This window comes from Nuphar pumila, chromosome 3 (genome assembly GCF_984573655.1).
Source record: "Nuphar pumila chromosome 3, dmNupPumi1.hap1.1, whole genome shotgun sequence".
Classification (NCBI taxonomy): Eukaryota; Viridiplantae; Streptophyta; class Magnoliopsida; order Nymphaeales; family Nymphaeaceae; genus Nuphar; species Nuphar pumila.
In genome coordinates, this window is record NC_143251.1 from 19288720 (window position 1) to 19309486 (window position 20767).

General features: G+C 37.1%; 1 protein-coding gene and 1 pseudogene across 2 annotated transcripts in view; one reads left to right on the plus strand and one right to left on the minus strand.

The window, feature by feature from the left end:
• LOC149842188 (calcium-transporting ATPase 3, endoplasmic reticulum-type-like) overlaps positions 1-3717 on the minus strand; it is a 73176-nt gene extending 69459 nt beyond the window's left edge. For both annotated transcript variants that reach the window (XM_090001303.1, XM_090001305.1), the window contains exons 1-5: positions 3579-3717; positions 3333-3383; positions 3193-3226; positions 1586-1603; positions 692-828 (exon numbers count right to left, since the gene is read on the minus strand). In XM_090001303.1, the coding sequence (XP_089857429.1) occupies positions 692-828; positions 1586-1603; positions 3193-3226; positions 3333-3383; positions 3579-3611 (273 nt within the window). In that variant the 5' untranslated portion in view covers positions 3612-3717. The remainder of the gene's footprint in view (positions 1-691; positions 829-1585; positions 1604-3192; positions 3227-3332; positions 3384-3578) is intronic.
• A 1132-nt stretch (positions 3718-4849) lies between these two features.
• On the plus strand, positions 4850-16743 carry LOC149842189 (magnesium transporter MRS2-3-like; annotated as a pseudogene).
• Positions 16744-20767: the final 4024 nt, after the last annotated feature.

Sequence of the window (20767 nt, forward strand, 5' to 3'; positions counted from 1 at the left end):
ATCCTACCATGAAACATAGCAAGACCTATGACACAGGAGCACACTAATTTAGGGTTCCATGGCTAGGGGACACGCCTAGGGTTACCGGAAACGCTATAGGAGCATGAGAAACACGTTTCCCGGAAAACCATTTCAGAGACAGGAAACACAGTGTTTTTGAAACGTGGAAACACCAAAAAAATCGGGAAATGCATTTCCCATATTTGGGAAATTCATTTCCCATGTTTTTCCCACATGTTTCCCATGTCTTTCCCTTTTGTGGGATACATGTATCTCATGTTTGGTAAGTTTTTTCTTCTTGTTAAACGTCTCTCATTCATTTCCAAATTTGTTTCTTAGTTCGTTTCCCAATCTGTTTCCTGTTTCCTGCTTCACATGCACTTGAAAAACCTCGATTCCTGTTTCCATTTCCGAAGACATTTCTTGTTTCCATTTCCCTTTTTGGCAAACCTTGGACACACCAAGTGACAATTTATGACACATACACACAATTTTTTTGATGGTTTTAATAATATTTCAACAAAATATATTTTTACACATTAAAATATCAAAAAATTCATTTTAATCAATTAACAAAAGGGAAAAACTACTCACGTCCTATTTTTGGAAAAAAAATGCAAACTTGTGTCCCATACTCGTTGAGTCATAGTTTGTGTCCGTCTTTGTGACATACAATAAGACATTTACTTACTGAAGGTTCTAGGAATGCTGTGAGGCCTGTCTCGCCATTGATGAGAGCCAAAATGAAAGAGATAATTGCAGCAGCTATCAGTATCTTAACAAGTAAATCATTAAATTGCTTGAATATTAACTTCCAAAAGGGTGTGCCTGCATGAACAGTTTATCTAGTCATGAATAGGCAAAAATCAAGTAAACAATTAAAATGGCATCCCACTTCAAATAAGAATGAATTTTTTATGTAGTTAAAAAATAACAAATAAAAATTGTCAAGTAAAATGATAATATTATTAATGTCCAGTCCAGGAATAGAAAATATTATTAAAAACTAAATGAAAAAAATCAAATATTCAATTAGCAAATGTTGTAACCATACTTGTTGAAAAATATTACTCACCAAGAAAGGGGAAAAAATAGAAAATTGAACAGAAATGCATTTGTATCCAAAACTGGTGAAAATGGAAAATGGAACTCTTTAAAAAGGGCATGGTATTTACACTTTACAATTGATCAATATTAAAGAAAAATAAAATCCCATGAGTTGAAGACATCCATGGGGAGGGTAGAAAGAACACCTTTCCAACATATTTGAATTCTGCAGTAATTAACCCTACCAGCAATCAGCAAATTCCAGCATGGCTACCCAATAGTATTTCCATGAAAAGCCTTAGCCACTTCACTATTTCTGTCCAAGTAGCCATTTGAACTTCCCTCAATTTGCCAAAAATATCCTTTAAGTCCAGAAAGTTTCCTAATTTTTTCTCTTACTCCCTGGATTCTGATCACTCTTTATTTTGCCATTTTAGAATGCATCACCCACACACACACAGGGCATTATCAAAATAGCAACGCTAACATGTTGTATCCTATCCAAAAATCAAAAAATAGATGTTAAACATGCACTTACTTCCTTCTTGAGGCAGCACTGCAGCGGGTCAGATTGACATGCACAAAGAAAACATCATATCAGACATGCAAATAAAATATAAAATAAGAAACAAATTTACTCCCAAGTTTGATTCCTTAGCAATAAAATCGAGATATGGATATCAATATAAAATATGTAACCAGATATTTAGATTCTGTACAATGTCCAAACAAAATAGAACTGTACTTTCTGTAGGATTCTTTAGAAAGGTATTTCAGAACATAGAACACTTCCCATATAGCCTTAAGCCTCAATTGGGTATCAGCCAACACATAAACCACAGATCATGATGGAGCTCTACCCGAGTACAGGCTACACATACAACCAAATCTTACTATTATAAATTATTGGAGTCTTTAAAGGGCTAGTATAGTTTTTTTAATAGTGAAAGTAAAAATGAAACTTAAATAGTTGGACTAGAGACAGCAGTAAGAACCTATTATCAACAATCTGGATGTGTATGTTAGCTAGAATGCAATTTTTAAAAACAGTTCAGCCGGAATTTTTGCAAACACGCATTTTGTAGTGAAAAAGAGGAATAGTATCTGATTTAGAAGGCTCACATAAAGCATCCAAAGTTTTATGCCGATGATGTTGCTAATTCGATGGCAAACAATGCCAAGAATAGGCAAATTTCATTTGGCATTATTGTGTTGCTATATCTATTTGTGAATATGTTCTAAATACTTCTAATGTATCTCACCTTTACTTTCCGAATTATTTCTCGAAGGTAGTGTTTGCAGATATTTTCATTTATTAGAACAGCCATACAAATGTACGTGTATGCATGCATATGCACCCTCAGGTAATATAGTTGGATATAATATTTTGCGACAATACATTGCTTGTCTTAAATTTATCATCCCAGAAAATCACATATATATCCTAAAAAATCTGAATAAATGTTCAGTTCAAGGGATTGGAAGAAGCATCAATCATCTCATCTAATTGCAGCATCCAGATGCCAATAGAAGATGAAGCTAGCTACTCTTTTGCATTAGTGAAGCAGCCCTTCCTCTCTTTTTTTAAGGCATGGGTGTTGCATTACAAATAAATTTCTATACTCAACAAACTTGACTTCCAATTCCATGAACCAACATTTCATCGTAAATGCATAACCAACATATGTTTCAAGTGCAAGAGCTTCTAGGCCATGTTTGAACTCATGGCACCTGGTGGATCCTGCATTATGCCTCTACCAAGTGTTAGCTTAACCAGAATTTCTAAATAGCCGAGGAAATGATCAGGTAACATGAGGAATTATAAACCATTCGTTCTAGCCCAGAAACGCTGAAATGCAACAGTTCGTTGCAACACCAACGCCAGAGGTTGGGGGCGTCAAGATGATGCTGACAATATATTCAACTACTGGTTCCCAATTTCAATCCAAGCACAGTGTCATCAAAATCTACTAGTGCAATCAAGAAGAGCAGACAGTAGTAGTAGTAGAAGTAGTAGTAGTAGTAGCCATGTAGTATTAATATACTAAAAGAAGCAGCGGCTGCTGTAGCATTAGCAACAACAACAATAGCAATAATAACAATCATAAGAACAACAGTAACGCTAGATGTAAGAGAGAGAGAGACCGTTTCTGCCGTAGATTCTTGCATTTTCGGCAACCTGCAGGAAAAAGGGGGGAACCCACGAAAATCGGATGGTGACATTCGCTAGATGGTAAGAATTACAGAAGAAGAGCCGATCAGGGGTTGGGGCACACTCTGCTTACCTGCGAATCGGAGAGGCCTTTGGTAGGAACCACACCGAACGCTTCCAATACCTTCAGCAATTACAAAGAAAGGGATGAGAGAGAGAGAGAGAAGAGAAGAATGCCCTAAATTCTGAATCGCCCGCGAGTGTGAGTAAACGAGATGAAAGAAATGTGAGATTTGTTTGGGAGTATAACAACGGATCAGATCAGCATCACTTCCACAGAACGACGAGGGAGAGGGAGAGAGAGAGAGAGAGAGGGTACCTCGGAGACGGATCTAGCGTAGGCGTCCTCCATGGGCAGCGGCAGAGAAGAGACTGAGACAGACGGCGACGACTTCCCCCCACCCGATCACAACGGTGGAGGCGGTGGCGGGATGGAGATCGTACTTGTAACGTCGCTCCTCGCGATCCCCTCTTTCTAATTAATGATATTAAATAAAGTTTTAGGTTTTTTTCGAGAAGTTTATGGGCTTAACCAAGTTAACTTTAGTACCAGATGAGCGTCGGACCTAGGCCTGGTCCTACCCAGGCATGATGCGATTCGACCTAGAGCTTGGGGGCCTGGTGGCTTCTCAAATACAAGATCTATTCCTGGATGATGGATCGGAAAAAATATGCTACATTTTATAGTATTGTACTCTTTACCTTGATCTTATAGGTACCTGATTTTTTGGATCTGACCAATTTGACCCAACGCATGCATTCAGCATGATCCAGTTGTTAGGAAACGCACTTTTCCTTGGGAAGTTTCTACCGATGTCAGTATCGGTATTGGCCCTGATTTGTTTGGCCAAAGATTGAGCTGTATCGAATCGATACCGATACTCAAGTGAATAGCTATGTATCGGCCAAAAAAATAATAAAAAATATTGCGTCAATCAGAATGTGACACTTGATAAAACGATTAAAATAGTATTTAAAATTATTAAAAAAATAAAATTTTAGTATGTCTTACCTTTATTAAAAAATAGCCGATTCAGGGTTGTTGCGTATATGTATCGCCGATACTGACAACATTGATTTTTACATGAATGTGACCTTCTTACCAATGAAATTTTGACACATTGTAGCTCTTAAAAAATCAGCTTAACAAATTGAATGACTTTAAACATGTTTTAAACTATACAAACCTACAAGTTAGATTTGTAAGGCTGATACCAAAACACACACACACACAAAATAAAATGTAAGGGAATTGGATTGCCCCAAATGCATGGTTCAAGCATCAGGGGTCCGATCCCCTGTTTCAATCACACCTTGAGGGTTCGTTTGTTTGTGAACTGTATAGAACTGTCCCGTCTGGACATTGCTGCTCCGATGCAATGGTGTCCTGGACAAATTGAGTTTTTGTCCCAAGTGTTCTTTCCTTTTTTTGTGTGTGTGTCTTAAGTGTTATGAACACCATTACTCTAAGAAAAGGGGTGGAGCACCAGGGGACACCGGGTTCCAAGCATCATGTATGTCTCATATTTGTGTCGGGTGTGTGGGGCGCGCTGCTGCCTGCACAATCAAACATTCCGTCATGGAACAGATATGGCCCTAACCCATTGTTTGCATTTTGTTCAACACCACCAATTGGAGGTTGTTGGATCTCAACCTTACATGTTACTATTCCCAAAGGGGGTTGGCCTAGTGGGATGGGGCCTAGACTGCTCATGGGCATCACTCCTTACACCAGCTGAAACCCGCGACTCCCTGTGGGCAAGGGGTAAAGCTTCCAGAGTTTTGCACTGTCAGGACAGTGCCCGTAAGTATGGCAGGCAAAGCCATCCCGGCTAGGTCTCTGTTTCTTGTGATAGTTTTTTGGTGTAAATTTCAAAAAAAAAAAACACATGTCACTAGGTTTTTGTCCTCGCGAAGTCCTTGTTTGTATGTAAATGAGTAATGACGTAAACAGTTCAAATTCAGGTTGGATGCATCTCATTCTGAGTCTGACTAATTGGATATTGGCTAATCTGAATTCCAATTTGTGTGCAATGAGAGTGTGATGACATAGGGCCTTATTCGACAGGCAAACCCGATGGATCAAAACTTGGTGTACATAGGATTCAAGGTTTGACTCATATTGCCTCAAGTTACAGTTGCTTGCCTACCTTAAAAAGTCACGTCAGTGTCATCCCACATATTTATACCCCCCCCCCCTTTAAATCTTAAGATTATATTTGTTTTGTACAAATCTAACCTTATAGATGGACTCAACGTGGTCGTTTTAATATGAATAGTCCCTTCGATAATATTTTGTTATAAAAAATGTGACTTTTTAAAGTTCATTCTTAAAGGGACGACTAATTATAGAGAGTGAATTTATCAAAGGCTACTTGTTCAAGATGATGCATCCGAACTTTTACTGAAGTTATTGAAATCTACCACCTAGGATCATTTTTGATAGCCCAATCTCCTAACTTCGATGACTGGGGATATTGAATCATTGTTACTCGAGGAGCGTAGTTGTTAACAACTTATTCGTTGGAGTTTTTGTATCATCCTTTTATCTTCCTTAATAGAACAAAAAAAATAAATGGGTATGCCAGGCTTTATTTTATCTGACAACCGATGCAATATGTTCTGGTCTTTTAAACTAAATCAAGTATCTTGCCTGTGAAGCGATCATCACCATTTATGTGATTTTCTTTTAATCATTATGCATTGTCACACTACGAGGTTATTATAAACCTCACATCCAATCATCGTAATACTAACATGCCGTGCATGTCTAATAGTATCACTACGATGAGAAGGATATCGATTTCAAAAAAAAAACAAATATTATTTTAAAATTTTAAAGTCTCGTGCTTTAGACTAGAAAATAAATGAGTCATTTCGGATACCAAAAAGAAGGATCGAGCATACGTACCACATAGGGCTACGTAGTCAAATTCTTTCTGTTATACTGGTTTAAGGAGAAAACTTAGTTGCAAATACGCAAACGCCAAATACTTGTTTTGCTTTTCGAGACAACGAACAATGCGAGCTTGAAATCTTGCATGTGAAATCCTTTTTTTAAAATAGATATTCGGGGAGGATACGCAAATTTGTGTCTTTAAATAGATACATGCGTAATATAAAGTAGACAGAAGTACACAAAATTGCATACTTTATAAAGTTATATATGTATATAGAATACATAGATATTAAAGCATAAGCTTATGCACATTACAGTGCGATGACAAGGTAAATGGCATAAAGTAAGGCCTGATGTACGAAACCACACATCGGGCTAAATAAATTGCATAAGCGATGTCATATGTACGAAATCATACATCGGGCTAAATAATTTGCATAACCGATGCCCGGTGTATAAAACCGTACATCAGGCTAAATAAATTATGTAAGTGATGCTTGGTGTATGAAATCCTACATCAAGCTAAATAAATTGTGTAAGCAGGAGCCTATGCATATTACAGTGTGACAATAAAGTAAATGATGTAACTTAAATAAACAATAATATGCAAAACTGCGTCTTGGAGTTAAAAATATTATATATATAATACATATAAGTTTGAAGTATTTTAACATTTGTTATCGTATGCAACTTTCCTCTACCTTAGAGATAGTTTGAATTTATGACGATTCCGAGTATAGGTTCTTAAAGGCTTGTGTCCTGTTAAGTGTGCTACGAATAGAATGATGTAACAAACTTAATTTAACAGAATAAGTGACATTTGTGTCATAGGGGTTGAACCTGAACTCAATTTGGGTTGATCGGGTGGAGCCGAGCTAAGTTCACTACAAAGCTGGGCTCATTTTTCAACCGAGTCGGTCTTGATCACTAATCGATTAGAGACCGAGCTGAACTTGGTTGGGCTTGAGCTCTGCTTGATTCTAGTCGAGTCCAAGGCAGCACCAGTTGCTGCTATGGCATGCAAGGAGTAGCAACCAAAAGAAAGAGGGGGCAAGGAAACTCGGTGACTAGATTGAGCCCATCTCGAGCCCTAAGGTGGGTGGGGCTCGACTTGGGACACCCTGGCAGACAATGAACCCAGGTTGGCACAACACTAAACTTGCTGCCACCGCTGGAGCCTGGGGCGGCGAAACAGAGCCATCGTCTGGGTGGCTTTGGTTCCCTATTCGAACCAACGAAAGGGAAAATAAAAAAAAATGAGTGGGTGTAGTGTATTGATGGCTCGATCCCTCCACCTGGCCAACCCAACCATAGGGAGAGAGACAGGCGGGGGGGGGGGGGGGGGGGCTAACCCCGCCTATCTTTCCATGCGCCTGCCCTCCATCCGCCAAGAGGGGCAGGAGGGAGATGCATTAAGCCCTCCGTTCGGCTTCCCTTCTCGAAAAATCCATTTATATATCAGGCAAGAACACTGGAGCAAGAAGCACATCCAACAGTTGATAAGTTGACATCCAAGATTAGCACCCTCAATTTGGAACACGTCTGACATATTAAAAGTCGCTTAGTTGCAATAACTGGTAGAGTCCAAAAGGTTTGTATGTTCTTTATGTGTATTTTAGTAATACATGTTCTTTGCCATCTCTGCATTAAAAATCTCAAATTGTCATTTTGACGTGCATAAAGCATAATCAATCTCAGGGAGTCGACCTATTCTCTTTCTTGGTTCTAGTTACTAGGGGTGTGAAGGAAAAAAAAACAAGTCATTTACCTGGCAACCCGACTGATGAACGGAGTGCGCAACAGATGAGCGAAACAACAGAAGAATCGAGCAGAGATCTTTAAAAACAGAAGAAGAGAGAGAAGAAGAAGAACGATTGTTTTAGCCTTTTGTAAGGTTTGCTTTGAGAGGCTTTTGGCTTGTGCTATATTTTGCACATCAAGTGATGAGCATGATTTATAATTTTTCCATCTCTCGGATTCCTTTTTTTGGGGGGCTCAACTATGCAGATAGGTTCAGTGAGATTATTGGAACAGGCATTTGAAAATGGTTTTATTAAAAGACTTATTTGAAACTTTGTTATTATAACTACCCAGGCATATCCACAAACGAGCCCATATCTGTGGATATGCCGAGATGAGCGGATAATGGCCACTCGTCCCAACATCTCCCATTTGGCCATATATTTGCTGACCTTGCTTCCACTATTGTGGGCTTTTCATGCAATAATTACAGATTTTCTATAAGGATTTGCCTCATAATCACAAGTATCTTAAGCCCATGTGTGCCACATGTTTTGTGAACAGATCCTCAGGGATCCCTTTTGTAAGAGGATCTGCTACCATGTCTGATGATGGTAGATAATCAATGATTATCTCATTCCGTTCAATCATATCATGTATATAGTGGTATTTTTCCAGTACATGCTTGCTTTTAGAGCTATGTGCCCCACTTTTCATCAAAGAAATAGCAGTCTGGTTGTCACAAAAAATATGTATAGGTTCAAATTCAAGATCTAATTTTAAATCACAAATGAACCTTTTAATCCATACTGCAAAGGTTGTTGCTGCATTACAGGCAATATACTCAGCTTTCTCAGCATGCAAAGCCACACAACCTTGCTTTTTACACGACTAGGCTACTACATCTCCTCCAAACAGGAAGATATAGCCAGAAGTAGATTTACTGTCATCTTTGCATCCTGCAAAGTCAGCATCTGAGTATCCGTCAAATCAAGTTTGTCAGATTGAAAACTCAACTGTAATCCTTTTACGCCCTTTAAATATCAAAAGGTTCTTTTGACAGCCTGCCAGTGAGGTCAACCAGGATTACTTTGATATCTGCTAACAAGATCTACTGCAAAACTAATATCAGGTCTTGTACAGAGCATAACATACATTAAGCTTCCAACAGCCTGAGCATAAGGCATATCTAGTCTTTGTTGGTTTTCTCTTGGACAATCACTTTTACTTAAGTTCACTTCTTTAGCAACGAGAGTACCAATGGGTTTCGAGTCATGCATTCTAGATTTCTTCAAAATATAGTCAATATATCTTTCTTGACTCAAGCTGAGAATTTTTTATTCTTGATTTCTGGTAATTTTGAATCCTAGAATGTATGAAGCTTCACCCATATCTTTCATTTCGAAATTGGTATACAACCAACTCTTTGTGTTGACTATCATATTATTTTCATTTCCAGTCAACAATATATCATCAACATAAAGAGATAAAATGCAAAATTGAGTCTCACTTTTCCAAACATATACACAGTGGTCTAATTGATTGACTTCATATCCAATCTTGGTTATTGCTTTATGAAAAGCCAAATACCACTTTTTTGGTGATTGTTTAAGCCCATACAAGGATTTTTTCAACTTGTATACTTTGTCACTATCTGTGACATATCTCTTTGGCTGAAACATATAAATGGTTTCTTTTAAGTCGCCATTCAAGAAGGCAGTTTTTACATCCATCTGCCACACATCTAGATTATAATGAGCTGCTATGTATAATATTATCCTGATGGATGCAAACTTAGCAATTGGTGAGTAGGTTTCAGTGTAATCAACACCTTCCCCTTGGGAGAAACCTTTAGCTACCAATCTTGCTTTGAATTTGTCTATTGACCCATCAGCCTTGTACTTCTTTTTAAGAACTCATTTACAACCGACTGGTTTTCTTCCTTCAGAAAGATCAGTTAATTCCCAGGCTTGATTCTTTTTAATGAATTTTATTTTTTCATTCATAGCCCTTTTTCATTCTGATGCTTCATGTGATTTAACAGCATCAGAATATGATAGATTGTCGGTCATTTCATTTATATCTACTGAATAGCATAACTCTTTAGTCAGATACACATAATAATCATCCAGATAGGATAGAGAAGCCTTAGATCTCTTATGACCGCTTAAACTTTAAGAAGTAGAGGAGTCTAGATTAGTTGGTTCGTTGCCTGACTGATCCACAGTTGGTTCATTACTAAATTATTCATCTTGATCATCAAAATCATCCAGTAAATCAAAGGGATCCTCAATAAGATCACTGGATTCATTGTTGTGTCCTTCTAGGAACTCAACATCTCTACTCTTAATCAATCCCAACGTTTCATGGTATAACCTGTAGCCTTTTAATCCGTTAGGATATCCGATAAAAATACTATGTACAGATCTATTGTCCAACTTATCCATAGTTGGATCCAAGATCTTAGCATGTGCTACAGAACCCCATCTCCTAAGATAGCTTTGATCTGGTTTCATACCAGTCCAGCTTTCATATGGAGTTGTTGGGACGACTTTGCAGGGTACTCTATTCAGAGTATACATTGTTGTATTTACAACTTCACCCCAAAAGACTTTGGGTAATTGTGCTTCTACCAACATGGCCCTAACCATATTCAAGAGTGTTCTATTGCACCTCTCTGCAACACCATTTTGTTGTGGTGTTCTTGGCATGGTTCTTTGCCTATTAATGCCAAGATCTTTACAAAATTTATAGAACTCATTCGAGGTGTATTCACCTCCCCTGTCTGACCTATTTATTTTAATACATCTTCCAAGTTGTCTCTCAACTTCGCTTTTTATATTCTTTAATTTTTTTAAGAGCTTCTGATTTATGTTTAATCAAGTATAAGTAGCTGTATCTTGAGAAATCATCAATAAATGTTATAAAATATAGCATTTCACTGTGAGTTTGGACTCTAAATGGTCCATAAATATAAGTATGAATTATTTTTAACAATTCTTTAGCACATACAACATTTGATGAAAAAGATTTTCTAGCCATTTTTCCATATATACAAGTTTCACATTTTTCAAAGTGTGCTTCATTAAACGTAGAAATTATTCTTTGTTGTGCTAAGTTTTTTATTTTATTTATGCTTATATGTCCAAGTCTTTTATGTCATATATTTATATCAATGTTAAAGACAATCAATATAAGTGAAAACTGATTCTTTATTATCACACAGCTTAAACATACAATGTTCTTTTACAAAAGTTCCTTCAAATAGGACTCTGCTATGTTTCCCTATTGTGAATTTCTTCGAAATGAATCTGACTTCAAAACCTTTCCCAGTCAATGCCGGAACAGAAACTAAGTTCCTCCTCATTGACGGTACATAAATAACTTCATTAAGGACACTTGTTCCACCTACATTAAGTCTATAAGACCCAATTCCACGTACATCATTGTAGGTGTTATTACTCATGTACACCTTGTGTTCACCTGTACCTAATTCTTTTATGTTTACGGATCTATTTATGGTTTTAGCTATGTGTCGGGTTGCTCCAGAATCAACCCACCATCCTGAGAGTTCCTCATTTGCAAATAGGCATTCAAACACCACGCAGACAACTTCTTTATTATCAGGTCTTCTTTTGTTGTTTTGTTTCCCATGCTGTCCATTGTTCCTGTTGAAGGTTTTCGTCCTGCAGTTCCTTTGGATGTGTCCCATATTCCCACATTTGAAGCACTTTACTTGAGGTCTAGTTCTCTGAGGCCTTCTGGAGTTAATATCCTATCCCTTATTGAACCTGTTGTTTCCTTTTCCTTTAAAGTTATTGTTGTTCCTTTTAAATGGTTCTTGATTGTTGGATGGGACATCTTGAGCAATCATGAGTTCTGACTTTTTGTCCTTGACCATGTATTCTTGCTCTATCTCCAATTGCAGAGGTAATTCATTAAAGTTTAGACTTTTAGTATTCAGCTTAAGTGTTGTGGTTACCATCCTCCAAGATACATGCAGACTATTCAAGATTGTTGAGATTTGCATCCTGTCAGGTATCATGTTTTCAGCTATTACTAAGTCTTTTTTCATGACCAACATACGGTTTACATGATGCACTATGTTGTCTGACTCTTTTATTTTATATGAATTGTATTGTTCTAAGAGTAGTTGAACATGTACTTTAGATGTAGTATCATATTTAGACCCAATTGCTTCCATCATTTCATTTGTTGTTTTATAGTCTTTAAAAACTCTAATCAGATCATCATCCCTATAAGTCAACATAATAGTTCTAGCTATAAGATCATCTCTTAAGTATTTTTCATATTTTTCTTTCTCCTCTTTTGACCCTATTTCTCCAGAATTTTCTACTTGTTTGTGTAATACATATTCCAAACCCTCAAGTGTAAGAGCTAAAGGTATTCTTCTTTTCCAGATTGAAAAATGTGTTTCATTTAGCTTGTCAGTTTTGGCAAGTTCAGAAGCACACACACGACTAGTCATCCTATTCGTTTTATATAGCAATTTAATTATTATTATTATTTTAATAATAAATTTTTTTATTAAGAAACAAAAAAATAGACCACAAATCAGTTTCAGCCTATAAAGTATTATGCCAAAAAAAAATTTAATAGAAGCGGTCTTTGGCAAGAATTATGAAAAAAAAAATACTAATACTAAAACAGAAAAGCTTGTTTTTGTAAATTTAAATATTCTTAGGCTTTATAATGGAATTTTGATAAAATCACACACGCAACCTTCTTTTAGCAAAAATTAAAAAAAAATACGCGGGTTACAATTTAATCTTTAATAACAGTTTTTCTGAATAATCCGTAAAAAGAAGAGGCTTCTGGGTAATTTCGACCACAGGGTATAAATACCCTAAAAATTTTAATTTCTCTCTCTTCTCTAGAAGGTTCGTCAGGAATGCCACAAGACTCTTTTGTGTTTTCGGCCAGAGATTTCGGCAGAAAGCCTTGTCGTGTGTTTGGGTCGGTGCTTCTGGCTCAGATCTATCTCAGAGAGAAGACCCAAACCAGAACGTTGGCCGGACGACCGACTTCCGGTGTTCTCTTTGCTTTTCGGTGTTTTCTCAGATAAGTTTTCCAGTGTTTTTGTTTTGATTTCATTTTTCAGGAATGCCGGTGGATGTCTTCCCTACTGGTTACAGATTCAGACGAGGTGAGAGAGAAAACAGAAAAGGCCGGTCAAAGGTCGGGGCCGCTGATAAAATAGCAGCGGTCGCCGTAAAAGAAAACCGACGACAGATCAACGAAGGATAGTTTTCCTCCTTTTTTTTATTCGTATTCTATTGTAGATTTCTACAAATAAAAAAAAACTATTTTCACAGATATGATTTTTCAGATACGCAGAGGCAACACAAAAATAAAAATAAAAATAAAAATAAAAATAAAAATAAAAATAAAAATAAAAATAAAAATTAAGCAGCACAGTTCGAGCCCGCTGGGACCACATTGATGTTTTCCAGTTCCAGGTCTCTGCTCTTAGATTCCCTCAGGCGAGAGAGAAAAAAAAATGTTGTGATTGTGCAAGTTTACAATCACAAAAAAAAAGAGAGCTTCTTGAAGTCTCACTAACTTGTCACGCTTTCCTTGTAGGTTTTGATAGGCGAAAGTAGAAGGATGCAACAGACTCCAAGGATCTCAACAAGCTTTGATACCACTGATGGACGGAGTGTGCACCAGATGAGCGAAACAGCAGGAGAATCGAGCAAAGATCTTTGAAAACATGAGAAGAGAGAGAAAAAGAAGATCAATTGTTTTAGCCTTTTGTAAGGTTTGCTTCGAGAGGCTTTTGGCTTGTGTTATATTTTGCACATCAAGTGCTGAGCATGATTTATAATTTTTTCATCTTTCGGATTCCCTTTTTTTTTTTTTGGGCTCAGCTATACAGATAGGTTCAGGGAGATTATTGGAATGAGCATTTGAAAACGGTTTTATTAAAAGGCTTATTTGAAACTTTGTTTTTATAACTTCCCAGGCACATCCACGAACGGGTTCATGGATATGCTGAGATGAGCGGATAATGGCCACTCGTCCCAACATTTTAGTAATACATGTTCTTTGCCATCTCTGCATTAACCGTCTCAAATTGTCATTTTGACGTGCATAAAGCATAATCAATCTTAGGGAGTGGATCTATTCTCTTTCTTGGTTCTAGTTACTAGGGGTGTGAAGGAAAAAACACCCAAGTCATTTACCTGGTAGCTCAGGCTTGGCTTACACCAAATGCAGGCTCGATTGAGCATAAACAAGCATGTTTCTTTACTCCCCCTTGACCCATGCTTTAGCCTGGATATTGCACCTACCGTTTGTGGGGCTTGAACCTTGGATGCCCAACACTTCTAAATGACCTCCATGTTTGTATATTTTTGTTTTTCCTGTTATGCCATTCCATTTGTGATCTCAGACAGGCTTGTAGTTTCTTTCCCATGTTGGGAAGTTTCTGTACCTGCCAGTTTCGAGTTTCAGCACTGTATTCATAAAGAGTGTTCTTTGACCTCTATACCGATGTTTATCAAAATCATGCTGAATTGGCTCCTTAATGAAGCGAAAAGCGGGTCAGTTTTGATCTCTTAAAAAATCGGCCAATTTCTGATAGAAACAGCAGAATCAGGCTAATTCTGCATGGAATCTGCTCATTTAGAATTTCTTAAAAAATATATTTATAAATGATAAAAGTATTTTTTTTCGTTTTTTGGAAAATGGATTCACTTAATGAATGATTTTAACATTGCCCTATACTACTAGGTCCAATTCTTGTCTCTTTTCCCCACCTTCTTTATATGTATTGTGTAAATCTCTAGAAAGTTTTTGTCTCATATTGAGTTAGCGACGTGGTGTTTATTGTCTTGAGGGGGAATTTGTGAAGATGAATATGTTTTTTTCTGGAAAACTTTGAAACTGTAATAATCTTCATTTGAAATTCATTTGTGGCTTTCTTTTATTGTTTATTTTGCAAGCATTGGTTTTTGTCATTCTTTTGTTAGTTATCCTCATGTCTGTTTCATTGTTTGCTGAATGGTGAATACATCATTTCCAGGTCAGGGATGAGCTTGAACATCTACTAGACGACGATGAAGATATGGCAGAGATGTATTTAACGGACAAACTGATGCAGCAACGGCTTGATGGATCTGCTTCTTTTGTTTCATTAAATGAGAGAGGAGATAGCATGGAGGACATGGAGGATGGAAGGTATTCATGGTTATGATAATACTTATGTATTTCTGAAAACTATGCTCCTTTCAGAAGTGATTTGAAGGGAACAACCTGTACTGCTACCAAATGACCCTCCCACTGAAACCACTGCATCTGTATGTCAGGATGCCTGTTGGAACATCTTTGGAAGCAAACGAACTTGCCAGTAGTTACCAAGCTGATATGGATAACCAGGACAGTCTACTTAATGAGCCTAGCATGCTTAGAATAGACAGCCACGGGACTCACACTATAAGCACAGACAGTAGCAGCAAACATCTTGATGTGGAGGAACTTAAAATGCTCCTTGAAGCATATTTTGTACAGATTGACGGTACTCTTAACAAATTGTCAACGGTATGCAGTTTAAATGTTTCAGTCAGCTTATGTGAATTTTATCTACTTTTATTGTTTTCATTTTGTCTCCATACACAAGGGTAGTCAGAGTATCGAAGAGTACCAATATTACATGCTTTTAGGACAATTACTCTGAAGATGTGATGTAGATTTCCTTTACAGTTCCCTCTTCTCTCTCTTTGGCTCTTTGATGCCTCTGGCATGGATTGACATATTGAAGCCACATTACCACTGAAAGCTATAAACAAACCTTTTACTATTTTTTTACACGTTTCTAGTGAAGGGTACTCTATGGCTTTCCCTGAGCATTTCCTCATTTTCTCCATCTTTGGTTACTAAACTGCCTGTGACATGGGTTGGCATGGTGGAACCATAATTTTGAACAAAAGCCTTGAGCAAACTTCTATAGCCATTCCAGATCATTTTGAAGTTCCCTAGTCAAAGATGCTCTGTATTGCTTTTTGTTTTCTTTGGAGTCGCTTTTTGTAATTAACTAAAAACATTTTTATTCTTTTTCTTTTTGTAATAATCTATCAATGTTGCGGACAAATTGGAAAACAAAAGCACTTGGAAACATGGTTTGTCTGTCATGATTGGCTTTCAAAACTTGTGAGAATCAATAATAATCAAATGTTATCCACCTAGTAGCTTTACTCGTGCTATTGTTCTAGTAGAAAATTTGAGTTTGCCTATTTCAAACGTCTACAAAATTGTACCTCAATTCCACTTGCTCGTGAATTTTCACAATATAAACCACTTGATCAAGGTAGAACTGTGGGTAGGGTAGTAGTAGATAGTACTAATGGAATGTTCAGGGATGCTTACTGCTAAAAAGAAAGGAAGAAAAAAAAGGAACTCTGATTGACCGACTTATCTAGCAAAAAAACTATACTGAAGATAGTAACACTTGCGAGAAATTGTTGCTTGCTTTTAGTTTCTGACATCATGCTGATATTTTCCCCCTCGTTCGCTGTCTATTGCATGTTTACCATAGCTGCCGGAGTATGTGGATGACACTGAGGATTACATCAATATAATGCTGGATGACAAGCAGAACCACCTTTTACAGATGGGAGTCATGTTGACCACTGCAACTCTTGTTGTGAGTGCATTAGTCGTTGTTGCAGGTATTTTTGGCATGAATATAACCATCGAATTATTTGATCAGAGCAAGGCTGGGATGCCTGAGTTCTTGTGGACTGTCGGAGGTGGCACCACGGGCAGTATCATTATCTACATTGTTGCCATTGCATGGTGCAAGCACAAGCGCCTATTGGAGTGAAGGTTCTACTGACAATATCTTTGTTCCTCTCATTGGCATTGCATGTTGTAAGTACTGCGCCCATTGGATTGAGGTATGGATGCCGGTGCTAGTCAAGAGTATCTGGCCTTCTGCAGGAGTCCCTAATAGAATTTACCTTTGAGTGAGGTATTTCTAAAATTTTCTTTTATTTCATATGTGAAAGTATATAGTTCAAGTACTTCCTTTGATGTAAACAGGACAAGTTGGTTCTTCAGCAGTGTAATACTTGTCCAACTGTTGCAATAGTTGCATGTGTAGAAACCATTCAACCATTGAAGTACATGTGGGCATTTAAAGGGTTCCACTTAAATTGATCTCCAATGCATTCCTCTTCTCTCTCCTATATTCAGAATTCCTGTACTCTTATCCAAATTATGTAGTTCGGTAACTTTCAAAGAACTGAAACCTGAGGTGTGTGCTGTTTTAAGGCTTGCTCACGCTGGTTGTTGATTTTAAGGTTAATTGTGAAGTTAGCAACTAAGAAAAGAAGAGCCTGGATAGGTCACAGCTTGACTCAGGTTTTGCACGCCTTGGTTCCAAGGGAGGGGGGTCATGGCCCAGTTTGGCTTGCGGATCTCCTACTGGAGGAAGTGCATGTCTCAGAGGCCCCGGGCGATTTACTAGATGCTGTATGCTGCCGGAGCCATAATACATCGACTGGGCACCTCTGTTGGGGAGTGCCAAGGCAGGGGTTCTCACACTGCCACCATAGCCTCGAACCCTGTTTGCGTAAAATGTATGAATTCCTGCATAGAACTTGCATATGGCTTGCTGCAAACAAGCCTTGCTCTTGTGGCTGCTTTTTAATTTGTTCATCTCCCAAGAGATACCTAAAATGTAATGCTTTGTAGAAACCACTACAATCCATCAAGGCGATGCCCATTCATAATGTGTTCTTTATTGGGCAGCCAATGAATGAGTCTTGTAATTCACCCTCTAGCTCAGTGTTGTTAAGATTGATGCAAATTGGCTAATTTGCATCAGGTTGATGGCAAAACACATTGATTAGGGTATTAAAATGGGGTTTCCCGATAATCAGCCTTCTCCCCTCTCCCCCGTATTAAAATGGGGTTTCCCGATAATCAGCCTTCTCCCCTCTCCCCCGCCCTGAAATGAAGGAATCGACTGACCAAATCAGGCGTTCACAATAATCAGAGCTGAACATGGTCTGCTATAGCTTAAGGGCATGTTTGATGGCTAGTTTGAACAAAATGAACAAAAAGGACAGGACAAAACATTGGTTCTGTTCATTCTGTAACAACTGTTCCAAGTCCAACACTTGTTTGAATCATACTCAGATGTTATGTTCCAAATGTCCGTTGTTTGATGACCTTGTGCGGACAACTTGGACAGTCATGGATAATGGGTCAAATTACTTCGCTTTGGAACATATGACCCAATTCGTTCACCATTTTACATGTTTTAATAAGTTTATTATGGTTTTTTGCCCAAATATGGATCCAATTATGAAATTATATTTAAAATCATGAATTGTTGCCTTGAATATGGATTTGGAATTGGATTTTTACTTCGAATATGGTCCTCAAATGTGATTTTTGCCCCAAATATAGATTTTTGCTCTGAATATGGATCTCAAATTGGATTTTTGCCTCGAATATGGATCTTGAATTGGATTTTTTCCCCGAATATGGATCTCGAATGAGATTTTTGCCTTGAATATAGATTTTTGCTCTGACTATGGATCTCAAATTGGATTTTTGCATCGAATATAGATCTTAAATTGGATTTTTGCCCTGAATATGGATCTCAAATTTGATATTTGCCTCAAATATAGATCTTTAATTGGATTTTGCCCGGAATATGGATTTTTGACCAAAATATAGATATCAAATTGGTTTTTTGCCCCAAATATGGTTTTTTCAAAAACTATTCTACCATATTGTGTGTGTGTGCACATCTGTGTCTGTTTGTGTGTTGTCTTAGAACAAAACACAGGATTATTTATGCATCAAGAAGTGAAATGCTCATCATAACTTTCTTAATCCATTCATAAACTTGGAAATTTTAGAAGAATACCATGTAGCAGTGCTTCCACACATATGTTAAGACATAGAGCACCATAATGTTTAAGCAACTTATTTCTGATTATGAATATAACAAAGGAAACTTCTCTCTCTTATGCAATGATTGCATTGAAAGATATACCATGCTTCCTTGGTCTGCCTCGTCAACTTGTTCATTCAATATAAATAGATTTGAAAGAGTCTAGCTCTTCACCAGCTATCCCAAAGTCGAAAAGGTAAGTACACCAACATAACAGCAAACCATTCCACCAATTGCTTTGTGCTTAGCAAAGTGTAGGTGAAACAATAACAATATAGGCTTTAATTAAGTGGATCATAAATGGCATGTAATCGATAGTTTCAATATATTGTGTGTGTGTGCCTAGTGTTTTTAATAGAACTAGCAAATTATCCCGTCCTCTCCTTTTTAAGAAGCAATGATGCAAATACATATGCAAGACACAAGCTTGAATGAATTACATCACTTATGGCAGTGAACTATTTAATCCTGAGCTTCAAATGCATTCTGAGTGGCATGTGTCTTGACTGTATTTGTGTGCATGACTCCACACATTCTGTTGCTATGCTAAATTAGGAGACATAAATTGCTTAAACACTTCTGGTCATCCTTTCTTCACTCAAAAGTTTATTTTCATGAAAAAAATTAGAAATATTTGAGGTTAAATGCACATGAAAGTAGCATCAATTCTCAATTTTGTCAACCTGTAATCAAATATTGAGTATCAACGAGAAAGAATCATGCATAAATTACATATATATGCACACACACAAACTACATGACTTTAATTATGAATTATGATTTATTGTTGTCAACAAATAAGTTCCTCTACCAATCTCAAACTGCATAGATTTACCTAGATTATGGTTAGACACATGATTTGTTAAGAAATTCATGCTAGATAAATATAAAGTTTTAGTAATACATGAGCATAGCAACATGGAAACCGCTACAACTAAAGCGCTATGTTCTTGTTCGAAAAACAATGTCTATAGATTTGATCGGTGCATCATCCTGATGAAAAAACAGTGCTTACAGGGTAGATAAAGTGACATGCTTGCTAAATAAGTTTGATGGAATCGAAAAATTCTCATGCAGAGTTGAAGAAAATCCGAACATGCAAGATCTTGTTGTTTCTGACAACAAAGTTGTGAATGAAAGGTTCATACTCTAACGCCCCAAAATCTTGGACTTGAAACCTTTTATGAAAAGTGTTGAAAGCTTTGAAATCGATTATTTATCAGAGTTTAAAACAGGAGTTCAACGAAAAATCATGTTTGAAATAGCAAATCCCTAGACCTTGGACGCATTATAGTGCAAACTTCCCTTTACAAACCGATTTGCAACTCAAATATATTTATTGAAAAGAGGAAACGAAGTTTTGGTAACACAATTTTAATAATTCAAGGTTTAAACAAAAGAGAAGCTTTCAAAGAAGCCCTATACCATATTTACCAAAATATCTTCAAGAGCGTAACATCAGGGAAAGAGTTTTGCCTTGAACTCATCATGTCATCGTGTCATCGCTAGTTGTATCAACATGTTCACCACCTGCCCATGAAAAGGGTCAGTTTTACGAAAAACTAGTAAGAGTGCAAAAGGCAAGGAGGAACAAAGACTGCAATAAGCAAGATAATTGCTCAACTAAACAGGAAAAACAAAACAGAGCTAACCATACATGCTGTCGAGTATGGCAAGTAGTAACAAACAAAACTTCAATAAAGCAAGTAGTAACTGACAAAGTGTTAAACAAGCAAAGTAAGTAATTGTAGCAATCCGACTAACTCTACAGGTAAAGAGTAAATAACTCCATAAAGCAGTCAAGTATAGTAAAAATAACTGAATAAGGTAAGCATTCATAATAGAGCTCACAATGCAAGCAAATACCAATGTACACAATTATCACTTAATTTTTCTGTTCACTGACAAGTAACTATATTAATCATAAGGTGCAAGTCAT